We start from the raw sequence: 23,201 nt of genomic DNA, 5'->3' as shown, positions 1-23,201 counted from the left end.
AAAAGCCCCGGAAAGCTTGCTCTCCTGTGTCAGTGCTGTGCAAAGGAAACACTGCCCCACTGGGGAGGAGCTGGCTGGAGCCTGACTCGAGAGAGGGAGCAGAGCAAAGAAGCAGGAGGGAGCAAGCTGGTGCTCTGCAGTCCCTGCTGAGGCTCCTGCTGAGTCCTGGTGTACATTCCCACACAAAGGTTCCGTTTCTAATGAACAAAACTCATTTGCAGACAGCCCAGCTGATCTGCCCCACCCAAAGTTTTAATCCAAAATAGGGTCAGAAGAGTAAACAATTTTCTAGGAAAAAAAAAAAAAAGCACCTTGTGCATCATATATCTAAATATACTAGGGGTGTTAGCCCAAACATGTATGAGCTTCTTTTGTATTTACGGCATTGAATCCAACAAAGCTGAAGAAAACTAATCACTTTGACCTGCTTTTCTGGGAATACAGGGTCTCAGAATGAAATCTACCATTCCTCTAGAGAGAAGATATATGTGCTTGGGAGAGAAAGCAAGCTGGTGCCAAATTCCTGTCTTCTGACTTTGTTTTATAAAAGTTCACATGGCACTTCAAAAGCTGTGCTTAATTCAGAAGATAAATTTGTTTAAAGCAATCAATTACCGTTTAGGACAAGGTGTTTCCAAAGAGTGGTTGCTACTCTAGCAGTCTGCAGCAGGGACCTTAACATCCTGCTGCTGCTAGCAGATGTGCAGTATGATGCAAAATGACAAAGCTTCTATACACTTACATTTCACCAGCTAAAAACTTACTTCTGTGTCTCCTCTGTGGTTTGTTTTTTTTTCCACACAACAAACCAGAACAAAACCAAATCCTAAAGCAGTAATAAGCAAACCATTTTTATAAGTTTTTAATCTGACAGATGTATCCCAGTGGGAGGGTTTATACTGGCCAGCTGCAATGCCTATATGGTGGCAACTGCACTGCTTGACTATGTTCTACAGCCTTGGCTAATGGGTAACCGATAGCTTCTCTCTGAGGTATCAGGCACAACAATGTCATATTTTGCAGTGGAACAAATGCAACATAGCATCGATGGAATAGTGCAGAGCTTGCAGACATCCTTCCAGAAATGTCTATGTCTTAATCTGGGGGAATCCACCATAAAATGGCTTGTAAAGGCAATACGCTATCCAAGCAACCCCTCCAGTTCTCGGACACAGATGCAAAACAACTGCTCCTAGAATGCAAAAAAAAAGGGTAAGGTAAGCCTTTAATTATATTTTGACTAAACATGACCAAGAAAAAAATGAATCAGAGAAAAACAATCTTGACCCGTAAGAGGCTACAAAAGCAAACACTAAAGCACATGGGGCTCTGGTTGGGTGGGGAAAGGGGCTGTAAGAAATTTTGAAGATGTATTTGTAGCATGTTTGTAGGGCAAGGCTGTTGTTTCATCTCTGCCCTAAAAGCTGATCAATTTTCTAACAAATGAAAATTTGTTTCCCATTAAAGGCTTGTTCTTTCAAAATGAGAATTTTAAGTGCATAATGTTCTGACCTAAAATATTTCAATTCTAGCCTGAATTCCTATGCCAGCGGGGATTATGAGATCATGCTGTCTGTCAGCTCCTCTTTTGTCCATCTGTTCCCCTCCTCCTTTCCTTGATAACTTTTGAATCTTCCGGCTAATTTTCACCAAATTTGTCAAAGCAGAGATGGGATGGAGGCTGCAACAATAATCTGTGGGGAAAACTTTCACGAAAATTCCCTGTCCCGGTTGAAAGAGAAATAAATTATTTTCTGCACTGAACGTGCCCAAAGGCTGGCCCAATTGAGCTCTTCACTGTTTCCGAGAGGTGGCTACTGTCCAGCATGTATATAGCTCCAAACCAGCTACAGAATGAGCATATATAGTCCTGCTTGCCCTGCCACGCAGATGGAGATGTAGGTTTTGTGAAGGGCCACGAGGGAGGAGGGATCTCATATGCATGTGAGTTCAGAAGGAGGGAGAGAAACTGGTCACACAGGGAACTGGAGGCATTAGTTGCTGCAGTCCAGATAGACAATTTGATAGACAAAAGATAGACAATCTTTTATCAGCCGTGTCTTCTTTCATCTAGGATGTGGACTTCAGTAGCAGAGCTGAACTGATCTCAGGACAGCAGAATTTTAGAAAGTTTTCTAGGTGTTTAAGATTCACTTTTACTCAGTCATTTTTTAAATGAGCAACACTGATATTTATGTAATGGAAAAAAAAAATTACTGTGAAGCATAACCCTCCAAAATACTATTGTAGGACAAGCTGATTTTAGTGCAAGTAACTGACTGAACTGAAATGGCATAGTCTTATGAAATAAGCTAGTGAATGCTTTTGTTCCTTCCCCATCGGAAAAGATGCAATGCACTCTTATCTGCAAGAGGATTTGAAAACTTCAGCTAGCCTAAATTGCAGCTGCATACCAGGCTGTAATCTGATGGGGAGGAATTCAACACTACAGCTCTTTTTACCCATGAGAACTGACTGTCAGGTCAGGGTTTAATTTAAAAGTCTTGCACAGACCACATTATACCAGAAATCAACATGCTGCACTTTGCAGGCGATACAGGTGCTGATTTTGATCTAGAAAACCTCATGCAAGATAGTCTTAGCTCTGCTCAGCTGCAAGGTTGCTCATTTCCCTGTGTTGATTAATTTCAACAATTTCATTAAGTGAGATTAGAAAACCGCACATTTTGGACATGTAGCGGGAGGGCTCAGCCACCCACATACTGACTGGGTCAATGCCTCATCAGGGTGAAATGGAGAGGTAACATTTCTGGATGCAATGAATGATTTCTTTCTGGAATGACTGGCCTTAGGAACCACAAGAAAAAAACTCCACTCGGAACTTAGTCTTCAGCAGTGCAAAGGACCTGATTCAAGAGCTATTACTGGCTGAGCTGCTCCATAGTAGTAACCATAATATAATTAAGCTTAACACTGTAAGAAGACAGCAAGACAAATAAAGCAAATGGATACTCAATTTTAAGAAAATGACCTATGCAAAAATGGGGGAAAATGCCAGAAAACCCTAAATGAGCAGTTCAAAAGCAAGAAGCCTACAAACACCCAGAAGACTTAAAAAAATACTGTACTAGAAGCCCAGGTAAAACGTCTGCCACAAACAGAAAACAGTGGCCCAAACCTCCCCCTACACGACTCAATGAGAAAGTTAAGGAGGCTATTGCAAGGCAAGTAGGGGAGCCCAGAAAAATGTGGCACGCAAAATGTAAACAGGAAATGAAGATGGCTAAACCCGAAGAGTGGCTGGTAAAGAACGCTCAAACTGTTAAGTGAAAAATTTACATGATGCTCGACTCAGAAGCAGCCCTCACAATGCACAGGAGGTCCCGCAGTCATTACTGAGAGCTTTCTGATGGCTGCCTGGGCAGCAGCGGCCAAAAATCCAAGAAAATAGGGAGCATTGTTAAGGAAGAGTATTGGAAACATGGGTTTTGTAGAAAACCTTGGTGCACCCACACCTTGGGGACTGCATGCAGTGTTGTCTCTGCACCTCAAGCAAGGCGCAGTGATGTTGTAAAAAGTTCAGATGGAATAATGGAGAGAATGGAGCCCTTGTTTTGCAGAGGCCCGGTTTTGGAACTCTCCAAACTGGACAGGACAAAGCTGAAAGGAAATGTGCTGGTGGTTTCCGGATTGCTGTGAAGGCCATAGATAAGGTAAATGCACAAGTGGCATTCACCAAACCCCGCAGTGCTAAAGCCAGGAGTCATCTGACGGGACCGAGAGGGTTAAAAGGCAATCAAGGAAGTGCTTTTTTAAGCAGCAGGTATCGGTGTTCTGGAATTTGTTGTGGAGTTTTGCGGGGTATCTGCAGGTTCTGAAAGGTGTTAGACCAATTACGTCCGCGAACAAATACTAGAAGGCTACGCAGGGGTGGATCACCAATACAGCAACCCAACCGTGGACACAGAGGTGGTACCAGTGGCCTCCATTAGCCACGTCTCTCAGCTTTGGGCAGGCTGGTGGCCACGCAGGTCTGCGGCCCGGTTTTAGTCAGAGGCGAGTAAGGTCCAACCGCAGCGAGGCCTCCTCCATCCCCTCCCTCCCACATGCCGAGCGCACCAGGCCCCAGGCCCAGGACAGGCTGCGGCTGAGGGGCGCGGGGCGGGGCGGGGCGCGGGGCGCTGGGCGGGGGGCGGGGCGGGGGGGCCTGAGGCCGGCGCCCTGAGGAGCACAGCTGCCCAGCCGCCGCTTGCCCGCCCACGTGACGTCACTGGTAAGCGGGCCGACACCGCCCAATCCCCGCGCGGGAGGCGCGCGCAGGCGCACGCGGCGGCTGAGCGTGGCGCTGCGGCCGGTGCGCAAGGGAGGCCGCGCGAGAGTAGCGCGTGGCGGGCGTTTCGAGCGGTTGGCGCGGGGGCGCGGCCCGCGCGCTCCCTCAGTCTTCCCGCCATTTTCTGCGCCCCTCCCCCCTCCCCTCCGTGCAGTCGCTGAGGCAGAGCGCTCTGGTGAGTAGCGGGCGGTGTGGGGTCGGGGCTCGCTCGCACCGGGAGGGGGACAGCCGCCGCCGCACCTCTTCTCCCCTCCGGCTCCTCACCCTGCCCTGTTCTGCTCCGGGACGGCTCTTAGCCGAGATCTCCTTGGGGTTGTAGGGCGGCAGCTGCCCCAGAGCTGGGACCGGGCCGGCGGGCGTTTGGGCTCCTCGGCGCGGGGAGAAAGCTTCTGGAGGCCCCACTCTTGCAGGCTGGTCTGGCTGTGGCGGTGGGGCGTCCCATGCTGGGGACGGGGATCGTGGGTGGCTTCCTCAGAGGTCCGAAGATACTCTTTGTGGCGTTTGGCGGCTTGAGCGGCAATGTCAGCGGGCCTTAATGGTCTGCATACGCAGCGCTATGTGCGCGCCTGTTTATTTATTTATTTTAACGACAGCCACTTTTTAGCATGGAAGGCAGAGGGCAGTTGGAAGACTGACTAGTGATGTGAAACTTAAGCAACAAATTATTTCTTATATAATTTGGAACTCTTAAGCTATATAAAATACAGAATTTTAGAAGAATGCATTTACTTGTTAAACATTCATGCCCTCCAGGCTGTCTGGCAAACCGGGGTTTTCTGGTGGAATGTATGCTCTAGAAACAAAGTATTAAGTAATACCAGACTGGTGGAAAAAAAATCCAAACCAACCCTGGATATTACCAGAGTATTGCAGACAAGGTCTCCTGACTGTCTTGATAATTTATCCTATTATTTGCTGTCTGTTGCTCTCACTTTAGGATCCTGAAACTGACTGTTGGTTTGCTGTTTCCCAGCAAACAAACAAATTCCTTTTTTATTGTAACTTTTAAGTTGTGACTGTTGTCAAAGAGTGTTTACACTGATCTTAATTTTTTATAATTGGTCATAACCCCGCATTATTATGTTGACATGTTTTTATGTCAGAGGATTTCTTGTTCCATTTTCAGAGGAAACTTTGAAATGAAGGTTTAGGAGACAAGATTCTGCTTGCTGTTGAAGTAAAAAGCCCTAACTTTGTAAGCTTGAAGTGCAGTGTGACATCACTGTAGCTTCCTTTTCAGGACAAGCTGAAATTTCCTCGCGTTTTGGAAGAGGTAAAATGATTGTGAGTGGGGTTTTTTATTTCACGTGAGTAAAACTATATAAAGTAAATCATTTTTTCAGGCTAGTGAATTACTCAGTATTTACACCTGTTGCTTTTAAATTGGTGGTAGTATTCTATTTTAATAGTAAATTTATGTGAATTAAGCAAAAACATAAAGAGATTGCAAAGATCAGCCTGATTTGATGAACAAAATATATAGAGGTATCCCTGAAATAAAAACGGGTTTCTAGTGTTTGAATAGCCACTCTAATCCAGAATAGCATGCTGTTTTCTGGTGTGATCTGACACTTCCTTTTTCCTGTACAGTCTTTTTATTAAAATACTGAATACTCATTTTAAATAACAAAAAAATTACAACTGGAATAATACCTCAATTTTTTCATGCATTTGGATCTTTTCTGATTACAAAACTATTTGAATCATGAGCTGTGGAAATGATTTTGTGAAAACTCTTAAGAAAATTGGATATCCAAAAGCTGATGAGCTTAATGGAGATGATTTTGACTGGCTGTTTGAGTCTTTGGAAAGCAGGTTGTTTCTGGAGTGGTTTTGTGGAAATGTAAATGAGCAGTATGTGGTATCTGAAAAAGAACTGCAAGATTTTGATAATCTTCTTGAGTCTGGCAAGCCCATTTTGGAAGGAAGTGCGCTGGATGAAGCCCTTAGAACCCTGAAGCCCATAGATTCAAAGGACAGTAGTCAAGAGGAAGAGGAGGAGGAACTGAAGAAATTGGAGGATGAGCTTCAAACTCTTCAGAAGTTAAAAAACCTTCAAATACATCGGCATAATAAGCTCCAAATGATGATTTCTGCAAACAGCCATGTGTTAGAAACATTAACAAGCAAAGAGAAAGAAGTACATAAAGATTTGAAAGAGGGACTGGAAGCGTTTAATGCAGCAAATAGTAAGCTTAATAATGAACTGATCTCTCTTATGGACGCGGCTAAGAAACTAGCTTCCTTCTTCACAGCTTCATATTCAGAACAAGGGTCAGATCTGCATCCAGTGTTTTTTTCCCAACTTTCTTTGGACAAGTATTTGTCTCGGGAAGAACAAAGCACTGCAGCACTTGCCTCGTACCTTGGTAAGAGTGGTGGTTTATGTATGTCTGAATGGGTTGAAAATTCACATGAAGGCAGCTTTCAGCTTGTAGATACAAGCAAACAAGTGGCTTGTGATGACAGTAATGAAGTTTGTGAAGAGAGTCAAGAGATTGCCAGGCTACAGACAGCATATATTTGTGCTCAACATCAGCTAATTCGGATGCAGTCTGAAGAGGAGAGTGTGAGTTCAGCTATAAAATGTGCAGAGAACATGCTGCAGTCCTTAAACAAGGTAAGCTGCAAAAGGTGGTAGAAGGTAGTGAAGTTTTAATCAGGCAGGCGTGTTCAACTAGATCTAGTAAAAGGAATTGCTGAGTTACTGTTAACTTCAACTGTTTTTACATAGGGAAATGGCACTTCTTATGAAGTTTTAGTCTTGCCCACAAAACTCTTGTGTAATAGCTCCAGTTTCTATAGTTAGAAATTCTCAAGTATGGTAGAGTACTTTTAATTCTGCTTTCCAGAATTGCTGCCTTTATAACCCTAGAATTTGTTAGTACCTTTCTAGTTTAACTTTGAAACTTCAAATTATAACTGACTCTCAGTTGTTTGTACAACGAACAAAAGCATAACTTTGGTTGAAATTTTGTGGTATTGAGGAGCTAAGATGATAAATGTATTCCTGTTTATATTCTGTGGCATAAACTGAAAAGTTTCAGTTCACTGATTCTCTAGAAGCTCAAGTATTTGTACCAAATAAATGAATCTGGTATTTGAAACCCCAGAAATCTCTCAACAAGTGAGTGATGGGCAGATATAGCTACTGTCATTTAAGAATGTGACAGAATTTTAACAGAAAGGAAGGTATTAGCTTAGGCCAATCGTGGACTAACTTGAGGCATTATGTCAGTTTGTATATTCTCATTTATGAATGCCTACCGTATAGGACTTGATTGATTAGTCATTTAAAGAAGATTGATTCTGATAGCAGTGTTGATAGACATCCAACTGAATATAAGAAATTATATTTGTGTGTGAGATTTCAGTTAGGCATGCTTGAAACCTGGGTGCTGAGTAAAATACAGCTCTTCTGTTTTTAACACAATAAATTGTTTCCTGTCCCTGCAATAGAATGGAATTACTGTTTACTGAAATACATTTATTTGGTATCTACTTTGTAAATCTGTTTGCCTTATGTTGTAAAGTTCTGGAAAACTGCTTGTGAAGTTTTCATTTAGTTTTGTAGATAGAAAAGATGTAGTGATTTTAATGTAATGTAAGTACATGAATCTTGTGTGAACTGAAAAAAATGTGTAGGGAAGTTGTTTGGAGGGAGCCATGAAGAAATTTGACAAACGTTTTGTTTTATGCAGGATGTTGGAAAGCAAGAAAACTTTGCAGCCAGAATATCTAGTTTCAATGATGAAATTTCAAGAATTAAACAAGATATAACTCGGATAAGCAATGAAGAGCTGGTTCCCCTTGTGAAAGAGAATGCACAACTTCTGATCACACCAGTGGTGAAAGGATACTTGGATCATCAGATTGCTCAGCAGGGCTGTTATGCATCAAGACAAGATGAAATATGCAGGCATTTGGTAAGACAGAAAGCATCATTTGAACTTATTGAGCTAGCCTATGAAATGGAGTTGAAGAAACATAAAGAGATTTGCTGTCAAGTTGAGAGTTTGGTAGAATCTCTGAAACAGAGCAGTAATGAGTTGCAGCAGAGACTACATCTGATAACTGAGCCAACTCAACACGCAAAGCCAAGAAACACTATTAGTTCAAAGGATGGTTTCTCTTGCAGGTAAGTGTTATAGTCACTATTGAACTTTGACTTAAATTGACATAATATGGGGGGGGCTAAAGGCTTAGGCAAGCTAAGCCTTTTCTGTTGCTGGGTTCTTACTTACTTCCTGTAACTAGTTAGTAGTTTGAATTCTCAAGAACTGAGGTCAAGATATGAGACTTGCCTCTTGCTTGCTCGTTGAAATTCTTTTCAGGTTTGCCTGAGTAAAAACTCAGTTCAATTACCAGTCTTGTCAATATTGCTGAAGCATTACTGAGCAATGTCCAGAATGTAAGGTATATTTAAAGCAGTGCCTGTCTGACGTGGTGCCCTGATCTAGGACCTCTTGACAGTAATTGTGGAAGTATAGATGTAGAGATCTGTTGACAACAGTGATTTCCCAGATGATGTGCATGGCCTCATCAGCTTAGCTTGCGAAACCCCCGTGTGGTAGAAGAGAGGAATGACTCCTTCAATACATGAAATTTGTCTAGCTCATTTTTACTGCTTGATTTGCCATGTGGCTTAAGTGTCCTGTCACCCTTGTAGGACTCTGGTTTTTCACCTTCTATTAGGCTTCTGTCACCTTCTAATTAAGGCTCACTGTAGCTCAGGTGATACAGTAGGAATGTGTGCTGTGTTGCTGTCACTTCAAGACTTTAACACACTTAATACAATATACCTCATCAAAAAGTTTAATGTCAGACTTTTCCTCCTTTAAAAAACACTTAAGCACCATTTTAATATTACTAAGTGATATGGCCTTGCGCAGTGAGTAACTGCAAGATTTAGGCAGCATTAATTTTTGCTCCCATTGTGTGTTTGCATTGACAACATAACATGTTTATTATTAAGTCTCCAAATCACTGTTGGCTGGCTAGTTTTTCACTTTTTTTCTTAAAAAGGGGAGGGAAGTTGAAAGAGTTATAAATCCTAAAGGGTCTGTAAGCAGAAGACACTTGAAAGAAACTTGGTTACTTTTGGAATAGAGCTTCTGCTCTTATTAAAGCCAATCTGATTCAATATTGGGGCTCAACTCTTGAAGATTTTAATATGCAAAAGTGGTAGCAGCAATTGAGCAAGGTTATCTGTAATCATATTTGAACTATTCCTGATGCAGTGTAAGGGTACAGTTTGATATAGCAAGTATTGCTATTTTGCATGACTTGTAACTATTGGAGAATTTCTTAGCCGTCTCTTCAAAGATAAGAAATGGGAAATACTCCAGTAAGCTTGCAAATGTGATAAAGATTGCTCTTCTTGTTGGCCACTGAAGTCTTGCTGTTTTTCAGCACTTAAAAAAAATTGTATCTTTGCAGTTATTGAAGTGTTGGAAAATAGTTGGCAAAAACACACTGTCAGCTTCTATTTGCATTCGTTGTGTACTTACTGTTACTTTGGTATTTAATTGCTGTTAATTTAATATTGAAATATTTTGGAATCCTATTAATCTTGTATTAGCTATATATAGATAGCATCAGGAAATCAGTGTGAGATACAGCCGTAAAAGTACTCAGAAGACTAGTAAAGGCAGTACTGCTCAGACTTCTCAACATGAAATCTTCTCTTGCCTAATGTGACAGGAGTGCTTAGGAAACTTAAAAATGCTTCTGTGTCTAACGTCTTTTGTTACAGGCTGTATCAGCTTCTGGAAGGAGAAAATAAAAAACAGCAATTGTTTAAGACGTATGAAAGCCTGGAGCAGATGGCTCAGAAGTTAAAGCAGGACTGTGCTACAGTACAAGATCAGCTAGCAGCATCTTCTCAAGAACAGTCTCTTCTTTTGTCCAGACTAAAAAGTGATGTAGAAACCCTTCATGGTGCTCTGTATCATGGAGAAAATCAGATACAATTCGGTAGTCGGGTAAGCCCTTTAGATCTAGTTATTCAAAGTATTACATTAATGTGTGCTATATTCTTTTACTGAGAAATGTACGAAAGCTGTTGACACCCGGACTAGCTCCCACATGTCAGCCACAAATTTATTAGCATAATGGCGATGGGCACAGTATTTACATTGTTCTTAACAAATGTTGGATGTTGTGAATGGTGGCAGCTAATAATTTTTTCTTTCCAAGCAAATTGTTGTGTGTAACTTTATCTCTTTCAAAGGTGTATACAATCATATATTGCTAGTACGTTTATGGTGTGGGAAATACATTGTCTGGTTATGGTGTCACTGAAAAACTCATTTAATTTTGTCTTTATTTCAGACAAGCTTTTCCCCCATTACCTGTAACACCTGAATTGTATGGTTTTGCCCCTTAAAAAGGCTGGCCATGTGTGGCTCATTTGGACAAAATAATACAGAATTTTGAAGGACAGTTGTAGGGTAGTCCTGCTACAGACCTCCCAGGTCTTGGATTTAGAGCCTGTTTTAAATGGGAATAGGGGTTGTTAAATGCAACTTGTTCTGTTTTTTAAATAATTGTAGATGGCTCAAAAGTAGATTGAGGGAAGTCTTTTATATGTATATATTTTTATATATATATTTTTATATATTTATATATTTTTATATAATATATATTATATATAATGTATATAAAAGATATATATATAATATATATATTATATATAAAAGACTATATAATATTTCCTTGGTTAAATACATAAAAATATACTTAACACTTCCATCTGTCAATTGAATTTGCAACATATAGAACAGTTTTTAATAAAAAATGAAGCTTTGTAATAGGAACAGTACGTATTTAGGGATTACATATTATTAAATCAGTCCAAATACTTTTAATCAATAGAAAGTTATTTCCTAAAACATAGTGACTTCTCTTTCTATTGCTTCAGTATTCTCAATAAAAGTAATTGCTTTAGTAAGGAGATAATGTGCAAATAGATGACTAGCCTGCTTACAGTGAACCGTGATAAGAATGACAGTTGAGAAAATTGTAGCTGGTAATCAGTGATTTAATTTTAAAATAGAGTTGGCTTTTGTGGGTTTTTTTGGTTACCTTTTAAGATTTGACTAGCTATGGAGACCTGTAATTGATTGAAAATGTCATTCAACCACCTATGTAGTTGAGGGCCAGATTCTTAGGGTCTTAACTTGTCTGGTAAACTAGTAAACAAGTAAATGAAGTCATATTTTCATAACTTGATGCGAGTACTGTTACGTGGAGCTCAAAAATTACATTAATTGAATGGAATCCCTTATCACCTGCGTTTCTAGTTTTTGTGATTACTTTTCACTTAAAGTGAAAATGGCTTCCAAAAGCAAAAAAGTTTTTTTATTTCTAGTTCCACTAGTATATTAACAATATAAAAGTAATAATGTTTTGTCTTGTATTTTTTGTTAGGAACTTACTGAGCAGTTTAATCAACTGGAAGTTGATTTAAATAAACTAAGTCAACTCCTTGTGGATCTGACGGCCAATGTGAAGTCAAAGAGAAACTTTTTGGAGTCCAATAAGCTGCATCAGATGGAGAGAGACTTGTATATGTATTTTTTCAAAGATGAAGACTACTTGAAGGAACTGGTGGAGAAGCTTGAGCAGCAGTCTAAGGCTAAAGCCAGTGGTCTCGACGATGAGTTTCACCACCAGTGGAGTTCTTAATGTTTAAACTTCAATGTATTCTTAAAGGAAAACATATTTATGTAAACTCCCTACAAGTTTATGGAATAAGTATTAGCTTATCAAGGGTAACATTTATCTATCATTGCAATGTATGTTTAACTGCCACAGTTACCAGGTTTGGATTGTGTGTTGCTTTTATGGCTTTTGGCATCTGCCCACCAAGTTCAAATCTCAGAACTGTCTTAAGTTCTTTGCTCTGAAGTAATACATAGGCTATTTGAGTGAGTTACATTCAGGCTGCTCTTCTTTTAGCCTGTATGTTGATTTCCACTGCACACAGCATAGCACAGAAAGGAACATTTCATATCCTTGATATAAGTTTTCTTGCATGCTGAGAACCTTTGATATGGGAGCTGAAAAATAGATGTGGAGAAGATGTTTGAATGTGAATGTAGTGTGCTCTTTCTGAAGAGGAGAGTTCTCCAAGGCAGATACTCTGTGACTGCTTCCCTTACAGTTCTTCGAAGATCTGGTTTTGTTAGAAATATGTTGCAATATGTACCAGAATCTGTTTCAAGTACCAAGACCATCTGTTTGTAGACCATTCAGATCTTCTCCATTTAAACCAGTCCATACATAAAATGTCCATCCATAATTTTGGATTTACCTTTTGGACTTCTGAGTTTGTTCTATAATTTATGATAGGCATTGCAATTCAGAGTCCTGAGGCTTTTGTACTTACTCTTTCATGTGCATTGTTAGCTTGTTTATCAAATCTTTATATAGCTTCCTAATACACCAATGGACCTAAATAGGCTTTTATGGTATGATAACTTCCGTTCTTTTATATTTTGATGGGATCAGCTGCTTTTGCTTTCAAGCATTGTAGATATTGATGAAGGCTAGTAAATTAACTTCAATAACATTAGTCTTAAAACTATTTTGATGGCAGGCTTAGCTTTTATGTGAGTATAACTTTAAATTGTTTTAAATATTTTTTCTAACTTACTGGTTTGGATGTCTTTATATCTGGATTTCATGCTGTTTAACTCTGTACATTGTGTTTATTATTAAATGCCAAACACTAAATTCAGTTCAATGTTGTCAGTATTTATGGTGAATCTGTGTGTGGGTTTTAGGCCTATTCTCATGTGTACTGCCTTGTTTGTATCTCATTTACTAGGTTCTCATTTTGACTGCCCCTGAGGCTTTTAGACTGCTACCTCCCATCCTGAGAAGTTGGAGTATTTTTGCCCTGTGTAGGAAAGAAGTGTTGCTGTTAATTATATATACATATATAAAAATATATAATTAGGAGAAGTTATGCAGGGGAAAAGATTATACTTCTGACTTCTGGAATGTCAGGGAAAAGAAAGCCATTCTGCCTCTCTCTCCCTTTTGCATGCTTACTATAAAATTTGAGTGAGATAGATACGGGCAGTACTAATGCAACCTGATGGATGTTCCTCCTTGAATCTGGATACAAATATTTGTACTTGTGAGAATTCAGATTTGCAATCTGCCTATGGTCTTGAGCTAAGAAAAATATTCCCATGTAAGCAGAGGAAATGTTGTTTGCTTGATAATTGACAGTCTGCTTCTGTGCTGGATTTAGTGGGAGAAGACCAGAGTAACAGGACTCCAGTTATAAATTGTGTAGGAATATTTTGCTGAACAGCAGTTTCAGTAGAGCAATTGACTTGTACAGCTTGAATGCTTTTAAGTATTTTGAAAATGTTGGATATTTATCTTATGTTTGTGGTAAGTTTTATGCATTGTTCTTGTCTAACTGTAAAGATAAGTCATCAGTATGGACACTGTTGTTTCTAATTCTCCCATATGTGTTGTATTTAGGGACCCTCTCAAGTATTTGTGTGTGTTATGGAATATGGCTACATGCCAACTGGAAAAGCAACTGTTTTTCAAAAAATAATAAGATTTAGAACAGTAATAAGTGCAATCAAACCTTGTAGAGCCTTTAGATGTTGTTGACCAGTTTCTTAAATTGACAAATAGTAACTATTTTAAAGTTACTAATATTTAATAGTAATTGAGCACATCGATTATACAAAGTTTAAAAAGTAGGTCTGTTATGATTTCTGAAACAACATGTCACTAATGTTTCTATGTCATGATAGTAATACTGTTACTTTCATCTTGTGTTGGCTGTATTTTGGCAGTTACATGTAAGTTAGTTTTGGTTTTTCTTGATAAAATCTGAGCATTAATAACAGTAAATATATGCATATGCTGGATACTTCCCCCATCCTCAACATCTTTAAATTAGTCAGTATTTCAGACAAATGACAACTACTGTTTAATTTATCAGATTTTTTAATTAGAATTTAGCTGTACTTAGTAGAACTGCTTAATTTTTTATCATACTATTAGAACAATTTCAAGTAAGGTTTTGTAAATTATTACAATTTGCTCATTTTCATTTACAATATGTAACTGATAGATGTGTCAGGGAGGAGGTGTTATTTCAATTGAGGAGAATACATGGCTGAATGTTCACTATATTTTGTCTTTAATTTCAACAGAGTGTAAGTACAGACTGTTCTGTGGCCCTGATATAATGCATAGTTTGCATGTGTTCTGTGTTTAGGTTTAGTCTTAAAAATGGAACGGTGCACATCATACATAGGATGTGAGATTTCTAAAGTGCCTTTATCTGATACTGCTCAGAGGATTATGGCGGCTTTACAGTCTGTTCCTGTAGAAGTTCAGAGTAGCAGAAAAAATAACCAGCGTGAGTAAATCTTAGCTAATTTAAGTGTTTCTATTTTCAGTTGAAAAATTGAAACCCAAACAAATAAAACGATGACAAACGTGTAGTCCCTATTTAAAAGGAAAAAATGTGAGAGTTCAGATTTCCAGGATTAGAAAAGGAATTAAACTTTAACTGTGACATTTGCTGGGAGTTTTCTGATTAAATAATGTTATGTGAGTGCAAGGATCTAGAGTATTGCCACTACCCTCAATTTCATTGGGGTTTTTTTCCCCTCTTCCTGTTATGTGGTATAAAAGTAAATAAGAATGCCAAACTGTTAGTTAATACTGTAAATTAAATGTATACATTAACTTTACCCTGGAATAGATACTTAAAGATCATTAGGGGTACTGGGAACTTGCCAGAAGGCCTGTGAACTTTCCAGACTCATGTCTGTCCTTTAAACACATGTTTGGTACAGCGCACTCCGTGTTAAATTCTAGGGGGAAGAGTGAACAAATTCCTGCTGGTAGAGAAAATTAGATAATGTTAAAAGTGCCTTAGCAAATCTTTGACTTGGTCAAATCTTACTTGGAATGTTGTGGATACTATGGAGGTTTTGCAAATGGAATTTTTATTCTCAAATCTGTGCATTTCATAGTCTGCCAGTCTTGTATCTCTGTAAAGAAGTAGATAGGAAGTTAGGTTTGCTGAATTTTGGTGTGGTGGGTTTTTTTTTTTTTTTGTTGTTTTTTGTTGTTGGGTTTTTTTCCTCTCCTGAGAACTAGATCCTGGAACGTTAGCTGATTGATGGATTTAAATCTAGCATTTGTTCTTGTGGAGGTGGTGTTGCAGCCTCAATTTTATGTAAATAACAGTTCAGGCTCTTCTTTCAACAGTGAAGTATTGGATCCATGGAGCCTGGTGGTGCAGCAGTGAAGAGGGTAGTAATTAATTGCTGTCTAAATCAGTGATAAACATTTGAAGAAATATGCAGTGGATTAATTTTAAAATGGCACATTTGGACCAAAATCCAGATTATTATAAAGAAAATCAGATTTCTGTTCTGCCTAATTTTAATTGCCATGCTGCTTCTCTTGCTACCTTGTCATTCCCTTCCTTAATTTTTCCTGTGTGATGTTTTTTGCCTTAGACCGGGGAACTCTATGTACTGTGATATCTGTATCGTATTATGTTATCTACTCTTAATCCATTCACTCTCTGTCAAGATGTAAAAATTACGTAGTCTGTTTTTAAAAAAAAAAAAATACACCCCACCCCCCCCCCCCCCCCCCCCATGAAAATGTCTGGTATCTTTAGCCAAATTAACTTGCTGTTGTCTTCGTAGTGCTGCTAAGTCTGTATTCACTGGGGAGTCAAAGAATGGTATAAGCATTTAGTGGCAGCAAATCGCATGACTAGCTTTTCTTGCACTTGTTTTCCATGTAGTAATTAATCACAATTGTTTCTAGTGTAGGCTTAAGAACAAATTTATTCGAATTCCTTTAGGAAACTGCCTGTGTATGTAGCTTTAGCTGATCAGTGTGGATCTGGAGAAAAGGAAAAGTTTGCCTCCCTTAAAAAAACCAAAACCTGACATGTGTGGTCTGTTTCAAACTATTAAACTCTATTTTGTGGATAATTCCTCAAAGATTAAATTTTACTTACAGGAAAAACTGTGTCTTTAGAAGGTAAATATTGGGTTCAAATAGGGCAAATATCTGCAATGTTGAACTAGTGGGTGAAATTGTGTGGTTATCTTGGCAGTAGGGCTTGTAATGGTTCCATCTGCCCTTGAGTTTGAAGGAAAGGATGGGTTTCTACTGCCATCTGGTGATACGAGGTTGCATAGCTTTTTGGATACTTGTCATACTGAATATTGTATGCTGAAGGAGAGAAGTAAAATCCTCATCACTTCCTCTGGAGGGTGAATTTGTCAAGGAAAAGTAGCTGTGACACAATTAAAAATACTGAATTTTTTGAATAATGAAGTAAAAGTGCTCAGTTACTATCTTTCCTAAATTTATAATCTTGTTGTAGGAAGTGTCAAGAAAACCAAACCTAAAATGTTTGAAGCTAAAAATACCGCTATGCGATATTCACTATTCTGACAGCTCAGATTAGAAGTCTGAGCTGGAGATAAATAACTGATTATACACATATAGTAACATGTAAATTTGGTTTCTTCTGAAGGCTAAGCTTGTTACTCTTTGAAAATGTTTTTTTTTTAGTATTTTAAGTTACAGGATGCTGGTTTGCCTCGACAAATTTTTTTTTTTTAAACTTTCAGTAAATAGAAATGGATCACCTCATGCTTTGTTTGACATTAGTCGTAAGTATAAGCACATTAGATTCAGAAAGTGTCTTGCTGGCAATGCAAATTTCATAGCTGAATACATCAGTGGAATATTGTGCTTGGTATGGACCAGGAGTTAGGAGGGGGCAAAACCATATTTTGCTCATGAGGTGTCTCTTTCCTGGACAGGAAAACAATCTAGAGATAAAGGGATCCTAACTAACTGCAAACTCTGGAAAGACCTGCACTTCAGTGGAGTTTTCTTTTTTCCCCGTTTCCTCTTCCTGTCAATACTCGGTTTGTAATTGCTGCTAGCCTGTTGCCATTTGTGCTTTTATCCCAGTCTGTACTTTCTTCTCTTCTTTTTGGGGCTGCTGGGCAGTGTTGAGGGCAGAAAAGAGAAAGTCTGTCCTAACAGTTTGATTTAGCGTGGTGCAAAGTGCTGAGGTGCATTTACAAAGCCTTCCTTAAACTACAGCATCTGTCTGCTTTCAGAGCTGTAGGCTGAGTATCACTGGTAGTTCAGTGGTGGGCCCAGGCTAACAGTGGTGCTGTGGCCCAAGGCTCGGTCTTAGACCCAGCACTGATAGCCATCCTGCTTCTTGGGGTGCTAGTTGTTACCTTTCTGTCAATTTAATAAGTCTGAATTCTTCTTGCTCTCTGTTCTTGTCTGATCTTGTGATACCTGTTCTATCACAAGATGAACAATGTGAAAAAATTATCCTCTGTCGATGAAGCATGATCAGTTCTCTGTAGGGTGTGATGTGCTAAAGATGTATATGCATATAGTGTTTTACTGAAGAAAATTATTGTGGAAAAATGCTGCCTAGTTCCAAGAAAACAGTTGAACTATGTGACGTGCATAGAGTGTTTTTTGCTTTTTATTTTCTTTTTTTCTCATTTTTTTCCTTGCCTATGCCCCCACCTTTACTTTGGCCAAGATGGGATGTGTTTTCTTGAAAGACAGACATATGCATATTTATGGTATTATAGTAATGCTCGTTCAGAATACTGTGGAAAATGTCTGCTTTGTCACGAATTTGAATTAATTTTTCCTTAATGGGGACAGAGCATGCTTTGCATATGCATATTGAGGAACCTACAGGGCCTTTTTAAGCATGAATGATACTAATTTGAGGAAAATGGTTTTCATGGAAAATTTTATTGCAAGTATTTTGGGTTTGGTAAAAGTGTCTAATGTAACCCTGTATATAACCTAAGTTTTATGCAGTGCTCTCAGATTAATTTGTAGTGTAAAATGTTTCCTGTTCTTTTTTTAAAGGTATAGAGAAGTCCAAGGAAAATAAACTAGGTCATAAGGATGCACATCTGAAAAATGAAAAGGCAAGCATATTGTAAGATTGAAGACTACTAAAAGCAGTCTTTTTATAGCAGGTTTGAAGTTGTTATAGATTGCCTGTTTCATAACAAGCTTTATTACAGTATACTGCATACACTCATAGTTCAGGTAACTTCCCTGTGTCTTATTTTGCACTTGGCATCTAATTACCTTGAGAATCTTGGCCGCACTTCTCTTATCCTTTTTATGGGAAGTTAGTCTCTTGTGGCAGATCGATCAGAAATAAATGAGGTTGCCACCTTTAGATAGTTAGCAAAGTTTAAAAATGTTCTCAAACCTCTGTCGCTGAACAGTCACTAGGACATAATCATAAAGTGAGCTCATTCATATGAAAAATTACTTTGTATTTGGAAGTTTAGTTTTAGGCTTAACGATCTCTCTGAATTTCTGGTTTTGTTGTGATTTTAAATGTGAGTGCGAGTGAGTGCCAGTGCAAGAATGGGAATGGATAACTGCAGCAGCCCCAACTTGGGCTGTGATTGTAACATCCATTGAGTTGGTCAATGAGTTGCAGGTACTGCAAGTGTACTCCTATCACAGCTGCAAATTTCATAGCCTTCCTTACTCTGGTGCATGTGGCACACTTCGGCCAGTCCATTCAGCTTGCTGAAGATGCAGAAAACTGGTTTCTTTTGTGGCGTGGGATAATTTCCTACAGTTGGCTCATACATAGATGGGCAGCTGTTGGGTGCACATGAATAGCAGTGGAACCCCTTTTTGTGATGATGTGCTAATTTTGACTGCATCTAGTGAAATTTCCTATATCCACACAAATTATGAAGCTGCATCCTGGGAGTTGTTTTCTCTACTTCCAGCCATGTAATTATTTCTAATAGAAGATCACTTCTTCCTGGAAGGTGCTGCTTCTCTCTGTGGTTAATTGTAGTTTCAGCTGTATTATTCTGACTTGATAATTAAATTGCTTTGTTCTTATTTTTGAACTTTTAAAAGAGAATTGCTTATTCCTGATTCTCTAATTACTGATGTCCTAATTCAAATTTTGCAGTGTTAAACAATAAAGCTATTTGCAGTTTGACTGGAGAATACGCTTGAGTGAATATAGTTGTCTTTCTACAGCTCTTAAACATTTTGTCCTTCTGTGATATTTTCCACTTATGGTAACTTTTTATAGTGTCAACTTTTTGATTAGCATTGCCTCATTGCAATTAATTTGTCTTTGTTTGGAACAATCACTGCTCTTTTTTGTAGTAGCAAAAGCTTAATTCACTCCCTTTTTCTGTTTACTTGGAACCTGTTAATTGTACTTTTGCTGTAGAGTTGATCCTGTGAAGTATGATCTCAAGTAAATTACTGGCTTTGCAATTCTGGCTTCCTCTGTCAATACAGATTGAATAGAGATGGCCAATATCCTCTGATCAGTGAAAACTGTTGTCTTATGGAATGGATGGGAGCCCTGCACAGCAGTAACTTGGGGTTCTTTTGAAGTGAGAACTCCATAGTTTTTAGAATGGTAGTTACAACAGACATAATGAAGGAGACTGGCTGTGCTACAAGAGCTATGAGAGGCTTCAGTTACTTTTCAGTGGAGTGGGTGAATTTGACAGTTATGCATGATGCTGAGGCTAAAAATCTGGAGACAGCTGCTTTGTGGAAATGTTAGAGAACTCGGAAGAGAAATTGTTTTTTATTTGGTTCTGTGTGGGATCGGGTTCAAAATCTTCCTGCTGAAGGATGCTCTGAAAGGGACTGAAATCTTTCTGAGGCATTAGAAGGTACATAAGTCGCTGCAGGAATGCTTCATTTCAAAAAAGGAAATTATGTAAAGTTGAAGGAGCTTTTAAAAGTAAATACATGGAATTTCCCCTCCAAAACTGAAGCATTTGTAGGTAGTATAGGGATTTATTCAAAACAGAATATTGGAGACTTAAAACAAATATTAAAATCTGTGGTTAAGTGACAGTATGAAGATGACTACTAAAAAATGTCATTATGCAAAAAGCTGAACTTACCAGATTTTGTATTTTTATAGTTGCCTCATTTGAGTAAGTTAAATGTAAATATACAATAGTATAGTCCAAATAAACTTACAGTGATGCTTGCAAATGCATCACTAATAATACCTCATTTTTTCTAATGCCTCAGGAGTCGAAAGCTTGCCAGCTCCTATAAGACCTGTTGATCAAGGCATAAGAGGCATATTGAGGGAAGATAAACTCTGTATATCCGAAAATATCTCAACATATATTTACCTTGGGGAATCTTGTAAAGGTTGCCAGTTGCCATTCCAGAGTTCTTGTTTACAAAATCATGTCTCTCAGCTGAAGAGCTTGTAGAAGAAACTAGCAAAATAAACAGTAAGAAAATACTAGGGTCCATAGCATATCAAGAGAATTCCTGAAGAAAATCAAGGATCAAGGAATAGAATTTTAATGTTACCATGCAACTTCTTGCTTAATGCTATTTAATGGCATACCTCTGAAAAGGGATCCTGGGGACTATCTGGAGTAAGAAAGCTGTTCTGGGCATAGTGGATTAAACAGAGCAGAATATAATACTCATAGACCTGATAATACTACTTCAGTGCAACTTCCATTATTTTTCTGTTATATCTTACAGTCTTGTAATTTGTTTGAAGGCATTTGTGGAGATCCAGTTGACACAGTGCACTCGAATTTCCAAAGCAGTCATTATGGTCCCTTGCCAAAAGTTCTTTAATAAACTAAGCTGTCATTGAAAAAGCTCTGAATATTGAAGCTAAAGATGGAAGGGAATTGTCATTCCACTCTTCACATAAAGGCTACTAATAACCTAGTCACAGTAGAAGACAGGCTACTGGACTAGATGCGTCTTACAGTTGTTAATTTGCTGTCTTGAATATTGGACTAATATCCAAAATCATCACTGCTTTTTAAATATAATATAATCAATACAAATCAACAAAATAATCTACTGATGAATAATTGAATTTTGTTTCATGCAGTGTGGTTCCCCTAAACTGTTTTGTTAGTATCAGCATTTTTTATAGGATATCACTTCCTTCAAAGCTTATCTAAATTAACTCTTGTATGTTTATTTTTATTTCTGCTAATAAGCTGAATAATTGGTTCACTTAAAAAATTCCATTTTTTCCAGGAGATTAATGATTCCACAATTTTCTTGTTAAAAACATCTGCCAACCCTGAAAAATGTACTGCTGGTCAGGTAGTCAGGACAGTACATGCCAGTGAAAGTCTTTGCTGTCAAGATACCAAAATTGTGTGCTATTACCGGGATTTAGACTTAACAACATGGGGATATCAAGAAAGAAATCTTCCAGGAGAAGCAAAAAACCTGAAACACGGTGAAAAGAAAATAGCTACTCCCCTTAAAAGAAAGCAAGATGTGCCTAAATATTCTTCAGAGAAAGCAAGAAGATTACCTATAAAGACCTACACTTCTTCACATGAAAGAAGATACAACGTTAATTCTGGACAAACAGAGTCTTCTAAAAATTGTCCTTGTGATATCAGGAATTTGGGATATGAAGAAAAAAGAGAATTGCTTGCAACTATAGAACAGGCAGTGGCTTTTGTAACTACTATGATATTTCATGATGGTTCTTCACAGCTTAACTCAGAGCAGGTTAGTGAATGATGTCTTTTGTTTAGAGTCAGTTTTGTAGAACCATTTGAACTGTGCATGTGATTGAAACATAAACCATGTTCATTAGGAGCCTAGAATCTGGACAAATTTTGTGTGTTATTGCTTACCAGAATATAAATGTAAAATGAGATAAACCTTAATACTTCTGACTACATTTTATTTTTCATTACCAAGTAAAACTTAAAAAAAGAAACTGCTTGGGCTAAACAGGCATTTGTATACTTTGAGTGAGATTGTTTGAATTAGAATAGTTTTTTCCTGCTTTTTACTGTGTCTGTCACAATGAAATTTTGTTTCAAGGCTGAAACATTTGCATGCTCCTCTACTGTGTCAATGATGTATGCAATAACTCTAGTATACATAATAGGTTTCATATTGTAAAATATTTGGGAAATATTTTTGTATTTTATATTTTTTTATAGGGTTGCATAAAATCTGTCACAAGAAACACTATTGTAATTATACTTAACAGGTCTTAACCTCATCAGTAAAAGGAGTTGTTGTCTTAGTGAAGAATCGGACTGCTCACCCTTGCCCTCCCAGTTACTCTTCAACTGATTATACTTGGAATGCTGCTAATGAAAATGATAGATTAATTTATTTACAAATTGAACGGTCATCTCTTTGGGAACAAGAACAACAGGCTCAAAAGAAATTTGCTTGGTGAGAGCATATAGGAAAAAATACTGGTTTGTTTTACATAGGCTTTTAGCAATGGTGATGTTGGTTACTTGGCACAGGATTAATCACCTTACATGTCAAGTTTGTTGAATTTCATATTAGCTGTGTTAGTTGTGTGTCAAGCCTGGGCTAATATAAACCAAATAAGAATAGACTATTCCTTTGGGCTCAGCATATTGCTAACTGCAGCCCTATAGAACTAGGCTGGGATTCTGGTAGGAGCTGTTTACATTCACCTAGAAATCCTTTATGGACAGAACACCTTATATATAGCAACAAACCTTACGTTTCATCCAGATTTATCTTTTTTGTATCTTCTGTTTCCTGAACTGCATTTCTTATCTAGTACATTTTTGATGGATGTCGTTACAGTAAACATCCTTTTGGAGCTTAGCAGATACTTTCAATTTTTTGAGCATAATAGACTTTTTTAGTGGCTTTTGAGATCCTTAATGAAGTTTTCCTAATGTTCAGTAATAATGTTACAAAGAAATTGCAAGATAGTTTTTTTAAGTAAATGCTTTGTGTATCTGTTTAATAGTTGGACTAAATTTTAAACTTCCAGTTAGTATAACCAAAATCCTTTTTTATTTCTCACTATTAACTT

At 38.2% G+C, this 23,201-nt stretch overlaps 2 protein-coding genes across 2 annotated transcripts in view; both read left to right on the top strand.

The window, feature by feature from the left end:
• The first annotated feature begins 4,285 nt into the window (after positions 1–4,285).
• On the top strand, positions 4,286–13,034 carry HAUS3 (HAUS augmin like complex subunit 3). Its single transcript, XM_055795446.1, has 5 exons — positions 4,286–4,466; positions 5,418–6,911; positions 7,993–8,429; positions 10,047–10,275; positions 11,723–13,034. Exons 2-5 carry the CDS (start codon positions 5,997–5,999, stop codon positions 11,978–11,980), a joined length of 1,839 nt encoding a protein of 612 aa, XP_055651421.1. The 5' UTR covers positions 4,286–4,466; positions 5,418–5,996; the 3' UTR covers positions 11,981–13,034.
• Positions 13,035–13,173: 139 nt separating this feature from the next.
• The window catches only part of POLN (DNA polymerase nu), a 106,202-nt gene continuing 96,174 nt past the window's right edge, over positions 13,174–23,201 (top strand). Inside the window, exons 1-4 of the mRNA XM_055795448.1 lie at positions 13,174–14,693; positions 18,233–18,294; positions 21,404–21,892; positions 22,386–22,576. Of these exons, the coding sequence (XP_055651423.1) occupies positions 14,564–14,693; positions 18,233–18,294; positions 21,404–21,892; positions 22,386–22,576 (872 nt within the window). The 5' untranslated portion in view covers positions 13,174–14,563. The remainder of the gene's footprint in view (positions 14,694–18,232; positions 18,295–21,403; positions 21,893–22,385; positions 22,577–23,201) is intronic.

Source organism: Falco peregrinus, chromosome 2 (assembly GCF_023634155.1).
Source record: "Falco peregrinus isolate bFalPer1 chromosome 2, bFalPer1.pri, whole genome shotgun sequence".
NCBI lineage: Eukaryota > Metazoa > Chordata > Aves > Falconiformes > Falconidae > Falco > Falco peregrinus.
Note: the sequence above shows the minus strand (reverse complement) of the source record. Positions and strands in the feature narration are given on the sequence as shown.